A 19445-nucleotide genomic window follows, 5' to 3' on the forward strand; every position below is an offset into this window, starting at 1 on the left:
ACATACTCCTTGTAGGCTATTACAAGATGTAACAAATGTATAAATTCATCTTTTTGGTATCTGTTGATGCTGTCTGATCTAGAATTCATTTCCCAAATGAGTTTTATGCTACTTTGTGTAAACATTACAAAGTAGGTGATATCAAGTGCATTAATCTTTTGGTTTAGTTAGATATCTGGGTCTCTATATCTTTTCATATCTCATTAGTCTGCGGTTATTATATTTTGATGCCTTGACTCGTTTTAAACTCAGTCTAATAGCCTCCTTCTGCTTGGCACAACTTGTAAGCATGAAATTAAGTTGGCACCGTCCTCTTGATAGAGATGAAGCACCCGCAAAGTTCTATCTCTTCACGTTTCACGGCAGCGGAGAATGAATAATCAGGATCTTACCAATAATTCATTCAAAGTGAAACATGACTTGGACAAGTCCCGCAAACCTGGGCAGGCAGTGATAAGCTCAGAACAAATTGATATAATTTTTTTCCTTTTTTTCTTTTTTTTTTTCCCCTGACTCTTGCTAATTCATGAAAACTGTTGTACGAGGCTTTTCTCTCGCAGTGGTTGAAAGACACTGGTGTCAGTGAAAGAAAAAGGGCGAGCTCTCTGCCAGGACACTGGCTCGTTCATTGAAATCCTTCCTTAACAGCCAAAAACGGAGTTTCCCCTCCCTCCCTCCCTCCGAGACAGCAGAAAAAGGGAATTTGCCGTTCAGGTGAAGGTTTGCCGCAAGACAAACTCAAATACGAGCTCTCTATGAGGCACCGGTGCGGGGATGGCGCGTCGCCCCTTCTCCGCAGCCGTTTTGCTCGGCTTTTGTACAGCTCGCGTTAAATGAAGTCGCTTATCATTGATTAAAAAGAGGCTGGAGTGTGAACGTTAATTCCTCTCAGGCCCAGGTTTGAGTCTGAATTTCCCTAATTTCCCTCCAGTCGTGACTTCTCAGGCCCAGCCCGCGTCCAGTTTCAATTACCTTCTGCCACGACGTTGTTTCTATACACAAATCCCTGGATTTTGCTCTAGAGAAGACACAGCAATAACGTGCTCTCTCAGATGTCACGCTTTTTGCCTGGAACAGGTTCGCTGTTTATGTCAATTTGAGTTTTTCATTAATTACACGTCTTTCTTAAAAGTAATTTCGTACCTTTGTGCAAATGAATGACTGACAGTTAAAATAGAAGGAGCGGAGCTGCGGCAAGCAGCCTGCTTCCCACTCACGGTAATATTGCTTGTATCTTCATAACTAATAATTTCTGGGTAGATCATGTCAGGGCTTCACAGAGACAGGCAGCGGGGAAGAGAAGAGTATCTCTCGATGTTAATTTGAAATTGAGTATGATACAAGTGCAGTCTTTTGCTCTCATAAACACATTGGTGCTGAAATACCAGCCAAAAAAAAAATAAAAATAGTGCCCCTGTTTTTCCTGCTGCTTCTCACTGCTCACTAAAGGAGAGGGGTCAGATATTAATTAGCTTCTTAATAACAGGTACTGAAAAATATCTAGAACAACTTTCCCCATGCAAAGTCAAATTGCCATCTCAATTTGCTGAGATTTTTAATCAGAATTTTGCATGCCTACTCTGTTGATAGGAGTGAGTCATTACAGGTTCCTACCATCACCGGAGGATCCAAAATGACAAAGGACCTCCCTGGAGAAATCCCGTCAAATCCAATTAGCTTTAGTATTGATGGTAGAAAGTTAGGTGGTGTCAGTGCTTTCCCTCAGTTGATTGAATTTAAAAATATAGTTACTGCCTCATTATGTGGTTTACTTTTGTCAACTACTGCATGTAGCATTTTGCTTTTATCTCTCAGTAAGAGTTTCAAGTAGTAGGATCTCTTCTGGCTGACATGGAATTAATTGCAAAACTCCCACGGAGACATTAGAAAATTCTAGGTATCACTAATATTCAGATGACACAGATCCAAACCTTTCAGTGTCCGGAAGAAAACAGGATCGGAGAGGGGTCCCACTCCCTTGGCGTTGCGAGCTTGGATTCTGAAGTAGTAGACGGTGTCCAGGTTGAGGTCCATGATTTGGTGGGTGAGCCGGTCGCCGCTGATGGACTCCATAATCCAGTCATCAATTGGAGCATTCTTGTCCAAAGTATAGAAGAGGATGTAAGCTGAATAAACACAGTCTCTCAGTTAGTACTGCAATCAAATTTTACCATGCTTCTGTTACGAAACATATATAAAATTCAGATTTCTTAAAAATCAGGAGTTTCTTTGGAAAAGCAGGGATGGCAGGTGTCCAATCAAAAGAGCTTTAAGGAATGTTATGAAAATACGCATTTGTCTATTTTTAGAACAAACCCACAATTACAGTATTCACTGTAAGAAATACAGGTTTCACAAATATAAAAATAGGTAGCCCACATTAAAAGCCTGTCACAAGTCCATTTGTCAAATTCAGGTGCAGCACCCCGTCTGATAGCCGCCATAAACCAAATGATATGAGTCTTCAGTGTTTCAGAACTGAAATAAAACTAACGGGCACTAATGACACCCATCAGATACTGGGTGCTTACTGGAAGCCATGCAATATTTCTAGGCAACTATCGGGGAAAGTTTTTTGGGGAAAAGAACCGTAGAATCTAAGGTTGGAAAAGACCTCTGAGATCATCGAGTCCAACCATCAACCCAACACCACCATGCCTACTAAACCATGTCCCCAAGTGCCACGTCTACACGGTTTTTGAACACCCCCAGGGATGGGGACTCCACCACCCCTCTGGGCAGCCTGTTCCAATGCCTGACCACTCTTTTGGTGAAGACATTTTCCCTGATCTCCAATCTAAACCTCCCTTGACGCAACTTGAAGCCATTTCCTCTTGTCCTTTTGCTGGTTACTTGCGAGAAGAGACCAACACCCACCTCGCTAAGACCAACACCCACTTCACTAAATGTAGAATTAAAAATTCTCAGAATTTTGCTAACTTAGAGTACTACAGTAACTACTTAGCACTGAATAGAATTTGAAAGTTTTAGAACTTAGAGAGTAGAAATACCAGTGCTGGGAAACAATAATAGTTTGCAGGAATTACCTTGCCAGCAAATGAAATTTTAAGAAGAAGAAAAAAAGCCTGTAAGCAAGGCTGAGAGGTCTACCACATCCTGCAACACCAATCTCTGCCTAACTTTGAAAATATCTTCATTTCTTTTCCTGAAAGACTCCCTGGCAAATTAGTCATACGCAAAAAACCCACTCTAAGCCTGGCGTTAAGTGCGAAGCCGCAGGAGCGAGCTCTGGTTGTAGATTTGGTTGGTAGGGACGTTTCTACTCTCCCCAAGGAGTTGTTTCCTCTGCTCGATATGTCCAAGGAACATTTGACCACACATGCAGTAAAAAAAAATCCCTCTGAGAGACATTTTTTGACCAAGAGCTGCAAGAAAGAAGTTGGTGCACGGATGTCAGGGGACCCAGTCCGCTCGCAGGTCTGAATGCCGCTGCCGATGGTAAAACTCTATAAAAGTTGCTACCACGGAGTCATTTCACGCCTTGGAAGTCAGAAAAGCTTTTATCTTCTTTTGTCTTTTAGTCTCTGGGGAATCAGGACCATTAGCACTCATCTCGGTGTGTTGTCCATCAGAAGGATCATTTCTTCTCTCTAATGGCTAAATTGGGTTAGTGTAAACAGCCATTTCATCAAAACATCCTCCTTTCGGACACGGTCGCGGATTGTAAAGTGCTGATGATAATGTGGAATGAAATTATAGGCAGTTATGCAAGTCTAACCTAGGAATCGTTAATGCCGGACGATGTCCACATGGAAATACATCCTTATTTTATTGGTAATATAAAGTGGGATACTTTCCTGGTGTAACTCACAACAGCTCATCTGATGCCGGCGAAGCCCCGCTGAGTTCCAACTGCTAAAATCTGACCCAGCGCTCTTCACTGCTAATGGCTCACACGCGACGTCGTTCTGAAGCGGTCTTCCTCTTACATTTATATTTCTCAATGCTTCAGCGGCGTGTTGCTGGGATTACTAGCAGTAATGGGGACATACGCACACTTTCTCCCACGTGAAAATATGTTGTAGAAGTGGTCTAACCCCATTGTTTATGCGACATGACCATAATGCGCACCGTTTTGAAGAGGAACAATATTTCTCCTAATAATTATATGCCTCTGAGATGTCTATTAGCAGACTAAAATGATCATTTAAATGCAGAATCTCAGCTAGAACTACTATATTTTTCAAACTAAATTAACATCAAAGGTTTGTAATGGATTTCTTAATTAGGCACTAAGGTTATATGCAATATTTTGGAAAATAAAATCTGTCATTGTGAAGCGTCTATTAAGTTCAGTTCTTGTCAGTCAATATTAGGGTTTTTTTCCTGATCATCATTGCCTTAAATTGTTATTGTAAAGTTAAATATCTACCAATAAATTCTCCCACTATGTGCTCCACCGAGCAACCTATCATTATGTATATTATGTATTGCATTATCGCCAAACACAGTACTTATTATTAGTCATTTCTAATTATCGTTGAGCAGCACGTACCATAAAACCTTTGCTTAGAGTGCTGCATTTTTTAAGTTATGTTACTGCTCTTAGAATTGAAAAAGAAAAGATTTACATCCCCTGAGTTCTAGAACGTGCAGTATCCCTAACGTTGCCTTGAATCTTAGACCAAGTTGGCTGATAAAAGTAAGAGAAAATAACGCGAGATCAAATAGCATTCTAGAAAAAAACCAGATACGTTTCCACAGAAAATAGGGAATGAAAGCAGCAAACGATCAGAACAGTAAAATAAAATACAGAATAATGTAAGTGTTTACCAGTAATTTTTCCATTGGCTTCCAACGGTGGCTGCCAGCTGACAATGACGGCCCGGGGCTTCCCCTCCCGTGTAATGACTGTCAAATCCTTGGGAGCAGAGGTTGGGGCTGAAAATAATGAAAATAATTGAAAACAGAAGTTATTCACCTTCTTTTGAATTCCTTACACACCGTAGCAAACATGAACTACTCAGCAGGTTACCGCTTCCTTAGATCCTTCCAAATGGAAGTGTCCTTAGATGCATTTCAAACCCGTAACGTATGATTTGTCTAGAAGTGAGAGTTTAGCAGTGGCAATTGTTCGAAACACTGCGTGTGGATACGTCAGGATTTGGTGGATAGCTCTTACCCTCCAACCGTTAGTATTGGTCCTTACAGCTAAACAACCACCGAGGTATCCAAGGACATCTAATATACTCTGGGAACCCCACACATTTCATAACAGTAATAATACTGTGGCTTCTCTACTAGGAACTATTTGTAGGTATGGACCAGTATTAAACAAATATTATTGTGTATAGAATCACAGAATCTTTAAGGTTGGAAAAGACCTCTGAGATCATCGAGTCCAACCGTCAACCCAGCACCACCATGCCTACTAAACCATGTCCCCAAGTGCCACGTCTACACGGTTTTTGAACACCTCCAGGGATGGGGACTCCACCCCCTCTCTGGGCAGCCTGTTCCAATGCCTGACCACTCTTTCAGTGAAGAAGTTCTTCCTAATCTCCAGTCTAAACCTCCCCTGATGCAACTTGAAGCCATTTCCTCTTGTCCTTTCGCTAGTTACTTGCGAGAAGAGACCAACACCCACCTCACTATGTTCATTAAATATATGCTCAGCTTTGGACATTGTAGGCATGATAGAAAATTCCTAGCTTTTCTATTTCCATTAAAGACAGAAGGTTGAATTTCTGAGCCTGCTGTGTCTGCTCTGCACCCTGCTTTACTACTGCTGGCCAGGAGGTCTTGCACAGGGTCTCAGATATTTTAAAATCATATCGTAAGACTGTGGAGGAGAAAAGAAAAATGGGCAATTATTACAAAAAAGAGAGAGGAGTAATATATTGGCGCTGAGCTCATTGTTCTTTTACTTGGTTTTGATCCAGGCTGTTGATGACTTAGAGCACATAGATAGCGTAACAGCAGGGAGAACACAGTGTATGAGCATTCCATCATCTGTGTCCTACCCATATGGCCACTAAAAAACTTTCTGGAATATTGAAAGAATTGCTCCAAAGTCACTTTATGAGGTAAAGCTTGAAAAACCTGTTGGATCACGCTGAGCTAAACCAGCCCGATCTAAAGCGCAGACACAAATCTTGAGGGTGATGAACATTCAGTGATCTCAAACAAGAAGGAAGGGAAGAGCCAGCTGCCGTACAGGCTCAGGTCACAAGGAATTGTCCCTTTGAAATAACGCAGAGCAGATGGTCTGGTGGTATTTGCATCACCTCGATCTTTTCAAAAGTGGGATCCAGAGAGGAACCCAGAAATCTGTACACAGAAAGCAAAAGGTTCTTTACCACTGTCGTATTACTAAGCGGGTGCCTACTCGCCGGCTGATGCTCTTTGCGGCAGAGCTGTGGTGGATTATCTCTTTGCTATATGTGCTGGAACAACACGTTCAGTCTGGTATCAGATCTAGCACCGGTGGGACCTCCAGGGTTCCCCTGTAGTCTTGTCGCATTAGCTGCTCCTCGCTGAAAGCATCTGTCGTAGCCTGAAGTAGGGAGGCCACAACACAAGCTCACAGATCTTTGAGAGGTCTCTTCGCTAGCTTGAGAGGCTGGCTCATGAGTTTGAAGTACTAGAAGAAACATCTTGGATTGCTTTGCTAGTTCAGGGAACTGCAAGATAGAACCCTTTTCATAAAGCAATCACACTTGATTTGAAAAGGAAAAATCTTCCTTCTCTTTACTTTTGCTAAGCCTATTCTGCAACATTCTCCAGCTTCAGAGAAATGATTGTATTTCCACCAAAGTGCATCCATCTGCCTGTCTGCAAACAGCATCCTTATCTTAAATACTGTTCTCTGGTTTCTGATATTAACCCTTTTGACATGTTTTCCTTAACTAATCCTTTCCCTTACCAGACTTTCTGTCTTCTTGAGGTTAAACTAGTAAAGCTGTAGCACAGGCTTTCCATGCTGGTGATTACCACGTGAATCCCGCGGAGCGGCTGAAGTTGAGCTCCGCTTTCAGCAGATTGTGAACATAAGATAGCACGAGACAAATCAAAGCTTGAGATGTTTCCCTTAGCACTCATTAACACCCCTCGGATCAGTAAGACTTGTGTAGGCAGATCTGGGGATGGAAGTTGGCTCTGAGAGTTGCTCTTGAATTATGGGCATAACAACTCGCCCTAGCCACGGTAGTAATCTCCAGTGAATTCTGTATTGATGCTGATATGTATGTTCTTTAATATCATTATGGGAAATTCAACACGCGGAATGGGTACAAAATAGGCAATAAAGATCAGCGGTGCAGGATGCCCTTAATTAACAGAGCTGCTCCATCAAGCTCAGATAATTGCATTGCAATCACATGGGAAAATCTAAGGACACATATATTCCCTCTTATTTTCCCTTTGCTAATTAACCGGCGTGTACTGCCGTTTTCATTAAAAAAAACCCCAACAAACCAACCAACAAATCAATATTTACCAGCAGACTTCATTTGGTATCTGCTGGTAGAAACTGATTTGTAACGGCACCTAGAGTGCTTTCAAGGCCAGTAGTCACCCTCAGGAAAACACAGCATGTACTACACCACGCTGGCGTCCAAACGTACAGATTGCTGCCTCCGACAGACGAAGAAGAAAAATATGCTAAGCAAAACCACGGACGTTCTTATCTACGGACGAGGGACTCCAGCAAGATATATAGGCAATCACACGGAACGTGGAAAAACTCGTAGTTCTGTGGTATACGGCAGTTCAGCGGAGTTATTTGAAAGCAAATCCACTCGGGAGTTTCAAAAGAGGGGCTCAATAGCTTATTCTCAAAGAAATGCAAATTTCATGGAAGACCCTACCCTTGTTTAAAGGGATCAGGATACGTGCAGCCGCCAATGCCCACGTGATAACCAGAAGTAAAGCCCAGGCATACTATTTCCCTACTGCAGTTTAAGTGAAGGCACACAAAAGAGAAAGAAACAATTAAGTTTTGGAGAGGACGCTCTTATCTGCAAAGATCACTACGTCTCCATCCCTTTTCAAATATTTTTATCCCACTGAACTAGGGTTACATGTAAGATGTATCTGGAGTCTTGTTATCAAAACTGCATTTAGTCCTCTTCAGAATCTGAAGTATCTTTTGGGTCATAGCTTCCTGCTTGGAAAATACCACTCCAATGCTTTAGAAGAGCAGCTAAATTAAGCCTTCAAAGCGTATTTGTTTATTATAAGCATATTATTACGGCTGCTCGTTGGAAACGAAGTAGAGCTGTATGAAAACACGCAGCATAGGAAAAAACGCCTTACCAAACCGTCAGCAGGCCACTTGCACAAGTCAACATTTTGCACAGGGTAGATAATTGTATTTTTACACTAAATTACGTGCAAGCTGACAAAACTGCTCGCTTGACTTTTCCCCCCCCCACCCCGTTTCTGTCTCTGATTTTGCACACACAGTTTCAGTCGCTGTAAATCTGACTGTAGGTCTTGGCCGGACCGATGCATTGGTCACCAGCGCGGTGCACGGCAAACAGCTAAGAACGTGTCCGCACAGTATTATGAACAGAGCTGTGAGTCAAGACCTTGAGTCAAGAGACAGAAGCAGTCATGGAGTCCTTTTTACTAAGTGGATAAGATGGGAAGTCATGAACTTGAGACAAAACCACCTTAGAACTTCCTAAGTCAAAATTTTAAAGGAGCAAAAGTATTATCTGCTAATAAGAGAATAATTGTTCTCTCCTGATCTTGAGTTTCTTTGAGAAGTGACAACTATTTTGAATTATTAGCATGAAAAGTCACAGATACTCATTATATTATGGGGCAAAGTATTAGAGACGCGGACTACCATCTCCTAACTTCTTGCAACGACATCAGAGCTCAGTGGAATGACTCCTCTGCTTTGCTACCCATGAAAAAAAGTGAAAAAATACAGTTAATTATGTACGTAAGCTGTCAGTTTATGCAGTTAGGATGCACTTGAAGAAGGCTTTTGCTGATAAATAAGCCCCAAAGAAAGCCCTTCCAGCAGCTCTTGCCGTACCTGCTTCATAGGTGGTGGCGTGCGCGGTCATGCTCCAGGTGCTGGACCGCCGACCTTTGGTGACCATGACGGAGAACTCGTACATGGTGTTTGGCTTCAGACCTATCACGGTGTGACTCAGAGCGGTCGTGTCTGCCGACTGCAAAGAGACGGAGCGGAGAACGTCTTTAAAGCCACTCTTTTTTTGCTGGTAGCCAAGCAAAACACAGTTGCAACGCATCCCTTTTTCAAGCAAAATAGCTCTATTGCTACTGCGCACCTTAAGAGGAGTATTTTTAGCGTGACAAATATGATACTAAACTTGCTGCCTATAATTTAAGCAGTTAAATAAATTATTGTGATGCTTTCTCTTTCTCTTTTCCCCAGACAAAGCCATTTGCTGTGCATTTTTTTCAAATGGAAATTGGAAGCTAACCCAACGTCCTTCATCTCTGCCCATATGAGGAAAAAAAAATAGGAACATTTCCATAACTTAAACACTCATTTCCAGCCTCTTTGATGGGTTCCTTCTTAAAAAAAAAACAACAAAAGAAGTTTTTAATATCTACTGATTTTTAGCGGAGGCTCAGAAAGCATTTTTACCCTAGAATGCTCCTGATTAAGGCTTCCCAGTGCCTGGGGTTAACATATATGTACGATAGAGATCGCAATATGACCCTGGACCCCTGCATAAAGATGCATTTTTGTATTCAGAAACCACACTTCGGCTTGGTTAAATGCAATATGTTTATATATTACATTATATTTGCAACATGTTATTGATCTGCCTCACTGTGATATGTTATGAACAACTGACCATATTGATGTTGATGTGAATATTAAATTGTTCATTTATTTTTTAGCTGATTTAGCTTTTTACCTCCGCCTGCAGTACGGAACAATTTGAGCCAAACGGCACGAGTATCAAAGGAGACAAGTGAGAAGAAAATGATGGGACAAATTGGTGACAACTGAATAAAATCAATTCCCACGCTTTTCAAGCTACAGAGCCTGCTGTGCAATCCTCCAGCGTCGACAGCTTAACAGGCCAGTGAGTTAAAGGCGCTGGGCACTTTTTACCTGTTTATATACCTATGGATATAAAGTTTACTAAGGACAGCATACGTAGGACCTTGCATCACAAGACTAACTCACTGCTCGCATCTGGGAAGCGGTTCACAAGGCGGCGTCTCGCTGGCGTGCGTCGGTAACGCCGTCCTGCTGCTAATCATCAGACGACTCAAAAAGAAATCAGCCATCGAGTCGCCAGCACGTCACAGAATAAAGCAGGAATATTTGGGGGGGGGGGGGAGAAATTTTCTTTGCAGAGACATTAATGAATGGGCTGGATATGCCTACGTGGTACGTTGTTTTATCAGAAGCGCTCCGACAGATGTTTTGCATGCTATTTAACAGGAAGACTTAATGCAATACCAGATTTTATCATCTTCACACTCAATTAAAATTCCTCGTTCTTGGAAATTAGCAGGTTTGCAACTTATCTGTACTAGGGGTTTGCTCCAGCACTGAATCTCCCTCTATAAAAAGTCTTACTGAAGCAAAGACAGCGCTTACAACCTACGTGTTCATAAACTACTCAACCACTTGCCAAAGATGGAAAAATCTACCTGCTAGAGTTTATACAAATTATTCTTTGCCTAAAAGCTGGATTTAAAAAAGGGGAATAATAATTGTCTCCCCCAGAAAAGATTTTAGAAGAAATGAAATGATTTAGGGCATAAAATACTCCTCAGCGTGACTGAGGGTAACTAAATCTGATAACTAGCGCTATGGAAGTGCTCGGCTATTACACACGGTCAGGAAAAACGCACACGGTAAAAACAACAGGGTTTGAACCTATTCCTGGACAAAATAGTCTTCAGTAGAACATAAAGACGTTCGGTTTTTTGTAAAAAGAAAGTTATTTGTCTCCAGCTGAGTGTTTTTCTTTGACCGTTTCGCTCCATATTAGATATTAGCATTCCAATAGTCGCAAACAGCCCTGAAGTTACTATCACATTGAGGTGAAGGGGGTGTAACTGTAGCAAGTACCTCTAGTAACGCCACGCCGGGCCCGCTTGGGACGGGTTGTACAGAGTAAAGCTGGCAGGGCAAAGGTAAAGTTAAAAACTTCCAACTTCAGTGGGAAAGGCCGAACCCTTCGTTATATTAGATTTGATATACGTTTTTGAAGCAACGGGAGATTTTAATGGGAAAATCTCAAAAGACTTGGAAACTATTTGGGGTCCTGATCCAAATCCCTCGGAAGAAAATGGAAGTTTTCCCCACTGTTTTCAAAAAATAACAGGTTTTATCTCGTTTCCTTGAAAACAATGTGGTTATTTTAAGCAGAGCCTCTTGTACGATTTTTTTTTTTACTGTTTCTGGGTGATTGAAGCGGAATAAATGAATCAGACCGGCTCTTTACATGCAACCCACAGACTGGCCAAACCAGAGATGGTGGCAAAATGGGATAATTTCCCTCTCACCCCTCTCCTCTTCACTCTCCTGCTCCTCAGCCGGCTCCTGGAGCCCTACGTGGTGGCTCCGTGAGAGATGTCCACCTGCTCGTTTTAGCAGAAAGCCAACGAGCTCGACACCTTCCAAGCAGGACGTACACCCGCACGGCGGATCGACGGGGCTATTTTTGATCGGTTTTGTTCGTCACCCGACATCTTCCACTGCGTGCAGCTCAGGAAATGCATTGGGAAACTCGAGAAGAAGTTACGCTTGACTGCGACTGGCAAAACGTACTGCTGTCTTTTCTGGAGCTTTGATTTCATCACTAGAGCTGCAAACTGGGACTCGCTGTGCTTCCCCCTGTGCTATACTCTTCATTTGGTTGGGCGTGGAAGTCCATCTCTAAACTGGAGTCAGATCAAGGGAGGGCATTCAAAACATTACAATGCGTCGTTCTGGCACCCTTAATTACCTACGAGCTTCTTACAACTGCATGAGAATATAAAATTTGGGTCTAATATTACAGATCATCACGTCGGCATCCGAGGTGGTCACAAGTATGGCAGTAGACGTAACAACAAGGTATGGACTTTTGTGCCTTGTAAAGATGTGCGGTAATTGAAAAGTTTTACAGTGGGTCAGCACTTGGAGCAAAACGCCAGCTGACCCGAGTCTCCTCCCAGCTGACGCGAAAGCAAATCGGCTGTAACGCAGCTGAAACGGAGAGTGTGCGACGGCACGTGGACTCAGCCGAGCGCCAGCGAGCCAAATTCTGATGGAGATGTGTTAAGGGGGGAGCCGAAAAATCACCATCAGAAAAGAGATTGAAGGCAAGAGCTTCTCCACCGTCATTCCCCCATCTTCCAAAAACTACCTGGGAAAGATCTCGAGATTAGAGTCTGTAGGACAGCTGTACCCCAAGCCTGAAAGAGGTAGAGAGCCATCCTCTGGGGTTTAGAAAGGCCAACCGACATTCAGACACCTCACTCAGGCTTTATTCGGAGGCCCCTCGGTGGTGGATAGAGCACGGCCTGTTCCGCAGTCCTTGTAAAAATGACTTGCATGGGGCTGCTGTCGTTAGGACAGAGAACAGTAAAAACTGAGGCATCCACTTGCGGTAGAAAAATGCATCCATAGCAAACAACTCGCTATGGATCGATACGATCCTTTAGGCAAGCGAAAACAACTATTATGGTAGGGCACGGGAGGAAGGACATGCTCATCACGGGGAAGGTGGATGTTAGATGAGATGCAATACACAAGCTGACGATAGCGGGGAAAGATCGCTTCTCGTTCAAGCAAACAAAAAAGCCTAAAGGCTGTGCTTGTTCCTTCCCATTCCCTGTCCCACCGTATCTCTTTGCCGTACCGCGCGGGTTTTGGTATCGCTTTCATTAGGACTTGAAAAGAAATTCTCCTATAGAAAGTAGCACGCTGCTGTCGTATCCACTCAACTTGAGTTTTCTCCTAAACTAAGCTTCAATTTTTTTTTTGCAATTTGGGGATACGTAATGCAGGTGGGTGGAATTGCCATACGGTGTGGGTGGGTTTGCAACTGGTATTTCTTCCTACTCCCGCTACACTACCGTGCTACCAAACCTGTGATTAATTTATATCTGATTGGTAACGAGTAAAGATCGAAACTCTCAACAACTGGCGTGTGGAATTAAAATATGGCATTTTCATCCAACTAAACACATAGGTTTCTAGGAAGCAGTATTTACTCAAGCAAGTTTCCTTTTGACCGAAATGGGAACTTCGGCTGAGGGAAGTTCATAAAAGCCAATTCGGAGTCTTTGCAAATAAAATGCGAACAGATGAAATAGCTCATAAATTCATAACGTGTTAAAATTTCACCTTGTACTTCGCACTTGTCGAATAGCTCGTTCTCCATCGGACCGTGTAGAAGCGAACCTCCGTAGTCTTTTGGTTCTTTGGGACAGAGTTGTCTGCCCAGATGACCCTCACTGCATCATGCGTAAGTGCAACAGCCTGGACACCTACTGGTGGGAGCATGGGGGTGGAGATATCTGGGACTGAGGTAGGGAAATCATCAAGCAAAGGATAAAAATCAACTTCTAATGGATCAATGGGGTCTGGGTCCATACATCACCAAATGAGCATTCCAAAATAAATGAAGAGGTAAGTTAAACAGAAAAAAAAAACCAAACCAAACCAAACCGAAACACAAACAAGCCACCAAGGGGCACACATCACAATGGGTTAAATGCATGGCATTAATGAGGAGGAGGAACATGAGGAGAACAGAAAGAAAGGCATTAATGCAAAATGAGAACGCATCGGCAACATTTCAGTTACATCACTACAACAAAACTAACCAGTGGCTAAGCGCTACTTTTCACGACTTGTTTAAATACTTCCAGGTATGCTGTGTTTTCTTCACACGAGATGAAGTCAATGCACAGTGCCTCTCCTTACAGTGACCTACATTTTCTTCAAAAATTGAATCACTTCATTGATGCGTTATTGGAAACACCTACAAAGGGGACAGCGTGTCATCTTCCAAACTGATTTATAGACACGACATAGGCTCGCATGTGTAGGAGTTACCTATGCTTCTCTCTCAGCAGCCTCCTTCGGGCTCTTTCATCGGTTTTGGCTCTCGAAGGGAACACATTCTGCATCTGGAATTGCTAGGCAAAACACAACGTAACGTTTTCACCGCTGAAGATCTTGCAGTTGTGGGTTTAACAGTGTCAGCATGATAAATGTGCACATCCAGGCGTGGAGATGTGGATTATCTTCAGGTGGGCTTCCTCCTTGAGGAACAAGCACTGTTCCTCTCCCATGTGGCTGCGATCGGGTAGTCTTCGGGGAGCAAGACGCTGAGCACCATGTGCACGCCACGGCGGTGCGCTATGCAACCTCAGAGGCAAATTCTGGCTGGTTTAGTTATCGAGATAGCTGCTGTCCCTCCCCAGTGGGGCTGCGCGGTGATGGCACTCACGTGGGAACCAGAGACAGTTCCTACTCGGTGTAAATACCTCTGTCCTTGTTGAAGCACCCAGGCAACTTCTGGCCTATCTTTTAAAACGATACTTACTGACTCATTATTTACCAGTTGTGATTTTTCTAAATACAATTTCAAAAGGTAAAGTACAGCAAGAGCATGCCAAAAGGTTGTTTGGGGTTCCCCCCCCCCCCAAAATAATGTGCTAATTAATTAATCAAAGCACAAATGACTCTAGTATTTCCTCACTGACAGTTGCTACAGTTTGTCTGCTCCGTGTGCAGTTCCAGCTCCTGACACTCTTTGATCACTCTTGGCTTACCGTTTTGTAATTCATTATTCAGAACTTCGGGAGGTCACAGCCTTCGGAAGGAAAAACAGAGACCAGGATGTTTAAAATGTATGATAAGCGATTAGGTTCAACCTGCTTCTTGCGTTGCTTCTTTCATCAAAAGCTGCTTCCTAAGAAGTTTGAATATGAGCGTTGAAGGAAATGAAGCAACCTGGTTGCTGTTGCAGTGATCCAAAACTCAAAACGGGGAGGGTTGGGCAGCTGAATCTTTGCCTTTTTTTTTTTTTTTCCCCTCGATCCCACTGAATCGCGCTTCTGCAAGTTGAAAGTCAACAGTTTCTTCTCCTGAAGTTTTCCAAAAGAATTGGCTGTCAACTTTGGAAGGTGAGCAATACCTGTTTCTCTTGGGGTTTTTTGGGTTTTTTTTTTTTTTTTTACAAACCAATGATGGAAGTTGATGTGACTGGAGCTGAGTTGATATTTTAGCAAATACTGCACTTCCTTTCTCCTTTCCCTCCCATACTGAGGACTGATGTCCTGCTGTAGAGAAGATTATTGAAAGAGGCTGGGTTTAACAAAATAAATGGTCAGACTCGATCAATCAAGATAATTCAGTTTCTGAAACACGTCACCACTGACCTGAGGAAGAGGGAAAAGTCTATAATCCACCGGTGGCTGAAAATAGGTCCCTAAATTCTTCCTCCATTTCCCAGCAAAGTTTCATTTGCTATTACTTACGCGTGGCCATCTGTCATTTAGAAATTGCAATCTCTTGACAGAACACAGTTTCTTGCTCTCTTTGGAGTTGTTTTGCGAATATTGCATGTTACGCAACTTTAGTTTGCACACAGACGCCCAAGTATGTCGACGTATATGCTAAGTAGACACACAAAGAGACAGTTTTTGGGGTTCTTTTGGTGCTCAGGGTGCATCAGCTCAGCCGCTACTTGGGGAACGCAGTCCTCGTGCTTTCCCGTTTTGCTAAAAGCCTTTTTTGAGATGTTCCTCAAAGCCACCGGCTCCTTTCAGAGGCTGCATCCCGTAGGTGGGAGGTGGTGGGAAGCTCTGGGTACGGATGTCTCAACAATGAGAGAGAAGCACCGAGGTGGACCTCTCGCAGATGATCATCACGTCAGTCCACCAAAACAGAGCCTGAATTACCTTTTTCACATCATTTCATTTAGGAGAGGTTATATACAGACATAAAATCAAATCCCACAGGTCAGTCGGGTAATTTTTAAATAGAATCGACAGGGAACAAAAAAACCCTTAAAAATAAGAGTATATATATATGGATCCTGAGGCAAACTCACTGGAAAAAGATTTTTCAAGACACATACTCAGCAAGAATGACCTCTGGAGACTCCAAACGAGAAGAAAGATTAATAATTTTGAACCAGAAGTTCCCTGACACTTATTACATCTAATATAGCTTGTTACGGTTGCCCTTCATTGTGTGATTAATCTTTTTTTTTTTTTTTCCTTCCTTCAGACTTTCCAAGATTTCTTATGGGAATACTTCACAAAACCATATGGATAAAAGCTGTTTTTCCTTGTAGAGCCACAGAAGTGCCATTTGGTTGATTTATTCCTCGTGGTCCACCCAAGCCAGCGTCAGCGATCGGGTTTGCTCTCAGTGACACAGCTCCCCTTCCAGGCAGCTCTGAACACCATGGGTGAAACGCGAGGAAAAAAAACTTCACCAAATGATGGTGTCACTCCGGAGGAAAAACACTTTTTTTTTTTTTTTGGTTTGGTTTGAATTCTCTTCTTTTAACCCCTCGTCAGTCCCACCCACCCACCAGTGACTGCAGAAAAACCACGGGGCAGTCGGGAAGACCGTGCTACACAAGAATAATTCTGATTTTATACTTTGCTAGTGTCCCAACGATGCATCTGTGAAAACCAGCTGCCTAAACGCACCCTGCTCCATTACCGCTGGGTAATCCCTTCCGCGAGCCTTATCCTGCCAGGAAAATTTTATCTGTCCCCTCATCTTTTGCAATCCTTCTACATGCTTCTGTAAATGATGACGGTCTGGTTTTAACTCATTCATTTTAATTTAAATTGCTTTAAAAATGAAGGGGGAAAAAAAAAATTCATCTGGGCTTAATTCAGCAAAGTTATTCACCACTATTCTGTCCTGATCTTTAAATATTTAAATTGTTTGGGAGTCATGCTTCTCCCAAGCCAACCCGCACCAAAGAGCAAGCACTTGTGAGCATCCCATTAAATCTATGCAGCCAATTTCTGGAAAGGCTAAATAATTCATTCTATCCATGTAGTTACAATAAAGTGGAAAATGAAGCTGATTTATTCTAGCAGGGATCTGGAGGTTGCAGAGCTTTTTTTTCTTCCGTTGCCTTGACCAAAATCTTTTGTCTAACGTGCACCTTCGGAGGGCTGATGTTCACTGACGGGGAGCAGAGTATGAAGCAGCATTTGCAACTCACCTGTCATCGACCTGGTGGTCGCGCTTTCGTAGAGAGGCACCCCTTCGCCTGCGTTGTTAAAGGCCTTTAAGGAAATCACGTAGTGGGAACTTGGCTCTGCAGGGGAAAACAAATAAGGCAAAACAAAGCACACACCGTTAAAGTCAGATCTGGGAGGCAGAACGGACGAGCGCTTTCCTGAAAAACAAGAAAGAAGAAAAAAAAGTTAAGCAAGCGCCTGCGCAAAGTAAAGGATGAGCACACCTACTCCCCATCATTTCCATTTCTCTTCCAAAGGCTTTTTTTATCTCAATCTCCCGGTGCTATCTCCATCAAGAGTGAGCTGAAGTTCTTCTTTAAATCATCTGCAGCTTTGCCCACGTAAGAAAGCTGGAACCAACTTGGTGCATCAGCCGTACCTCCCGCCCCGTGGCTCTGAGCAGAGACAACCTCAGAGGTGCAGCGCTACACGGAGGCGAGGGATGCTGCGGGGTACCAGAGCCTTCCCGCCGGCTCCCGACACGCTGCTGGATGGAGCCGTGGCGCTGAGCTCCAGCGGGCAGGGAGGCATCCACGAGGACATGCTGCTGTCCCAGGGATGACGTGGGAGGAGATGGTTAAGGGTCACCAGCGCTGTGTTCCCTTGGGATCCTCGACCTGTGGCAGTGAACCGCGGGCGCCCAGCTCTCCAGCGCTGCTTGGGTGGAACTCGTGCTCCTGAACCCAACTCAGAACAGCTCACGCACCCATGTTATCGCTTTCTGGATGCTGAGCAAAAAGCCTCTCTCCCTAATTTCTTGATGTCAGAATGACGTTGCTAAGAGCCATTTCACCACCTTTTACCTCACTGAGAACTCCTCCCGCTACGTTGTCAATACGAAGGATGTGGAAGACAACAAATAACACACGGGAATTAACTTCTGGGTGCACGGCTGTGCTGGTGTGTGTGTCCTACTTTACCAGGGGGCTACCCTAAATCTATCCCTAAATGAAAACAAAGTGCAACGAGCACGTCGGTGCCATGTTGGTTTTTTGCTACTGTTTTCTGAGAAAAACAAGGCAATCCATTTTTTCCTGATTTTTTTTTTTTCCACGTGAATTGCTTCATTCCCCCCCCCCCCCCCTTATTTTTCTTTCAGCCGCTAATTCTATTTATACAGAAGAAAATTGCGGCTGAATACATTGGGCGCTCATACAGCTGCCAAACACGGGAACTGCCTCCTCAGAGTTCTTTACTGAAAAATAACAAATGTTTGCATGTGAGGAGGCATTTATTAGCGTGACATCGTAAAAGACCTGCTGCAGAATTACACAGTTCATCTACATTAACACCAAATCAGATCAGCATGATTAATACTATTACAGGGAATCTGAAATGAGTAAATAATCTTGCATATTGTTACTAATATCCTTTCCACCCACATATTTTGTACTTGGTTTTACATCCAGAAGAAACAGTGACATATTTGTTTTAATATTCAGGTGACTTCTGTGCTTCTATCGCAAAAGAGCTAAACTTTAAAAATTGCCAAATGAATGACCGCTAAGTATTGTACGGTTGGTTATTAATTCAGTTGGTACTCACTGTAATATCATTAGTCATAAGGAAATTATTTTGCATTCGCAGAGATTTAGTATATATTTTCATATGATTTCCGCTACATATTAGCATACTACTTTTAATTTCTAATTTAACTAAGTGTTGTAACTCTCCAGATTCCACACGAAGATTTATGTATTGAGACACAAAGTCATTATTTAGCTGAGATTCTAATAATGTCACATTCAGGAGTTTCTGCAGAAGAAAAAGAGAGTCACCTGCACGGTCTAGACCGACTCCATCTCTTCCTTCTACCCATGGCCCAACTGTTGTGTCCGTTTAGGAGTTTTGAAAGACGTCTGGTGGAGCGATGCAAGGGGTTAGTCCTGACTGTTTACTTGGGTAGGCTTTGGTTAACACCGAGAAGACCACCAAAAGATGAAGTTTTAGGACTTTGAGACTCACCGGGTACTTGCTATCACCACTCTACTGAGGAGAGGACATCTAGAGATGGACAGTGTCTTCACCCTACTGCTTTCCAGCTTTCGGTAAGTTAGGCACGTGGTTTAATTTAGAAGGGCTGTCCCTATAGTGACTGAAGAGACGAGCACCTCTGAAGGACAACTCATCCCATACCAACAGAGGCATTTCAGAAATATAAGATGAATCAGCCTCTCAGGGTTGGTAGATATCTCCACTGATTAAGTCCAGCACACAGACGTCGGGACTAGACTTGGCTTAAATTTTAAATAACAAGGCAT

General features: G+C 43.1%; 1 protein-coding gene across 1 annotated transcript in view; it reads right to left on the reverse strand.

Annotated features, from left to right (window-relative positions):
• Positions 1-19445, reverse strand: part of DCC (DCC netrin 1 receptor) — a 366068-nt gene that overhangs the window by 57195 nt on the left and 289428 nt on the right. The window contains exons 15-19 of the mRNA XM_054809591.1: positions 17166-17261; positions 13307-13485; positions 9011-9149; positions 4795-4902; positions 1932-2126 (exon numbers count right to left, since the gene is read on the reverse strand). Of these exons, the coding sequence (XP_054665566.1) occupies positions 1932-2126; positions 4795-4902; positions 9011-9149; positions 13307-13485; positions 17166-17261 (717 nt within the window). The remainder of the gene's footprint in view (positions 1-1931; positions 2127-4794; positions 4903-9010; positions 9150-13306; positions 13486-17165; positions 17262-19445) is intronic.

The sequence above is a fragment of the Grus americana genome, chromosome Z (genome assembly GCF_028858705.1).
Source record: "Grus americana isolate bGruAme1 chromosome Z, bGruAme1.mat, whole genome shotgun sequence".
Classification (NCBI taxonomy): Eukaryota; Metazoa; Chordata; class Aves; order Gruiformes; family Gruidae; genus Grus; species Grus americana.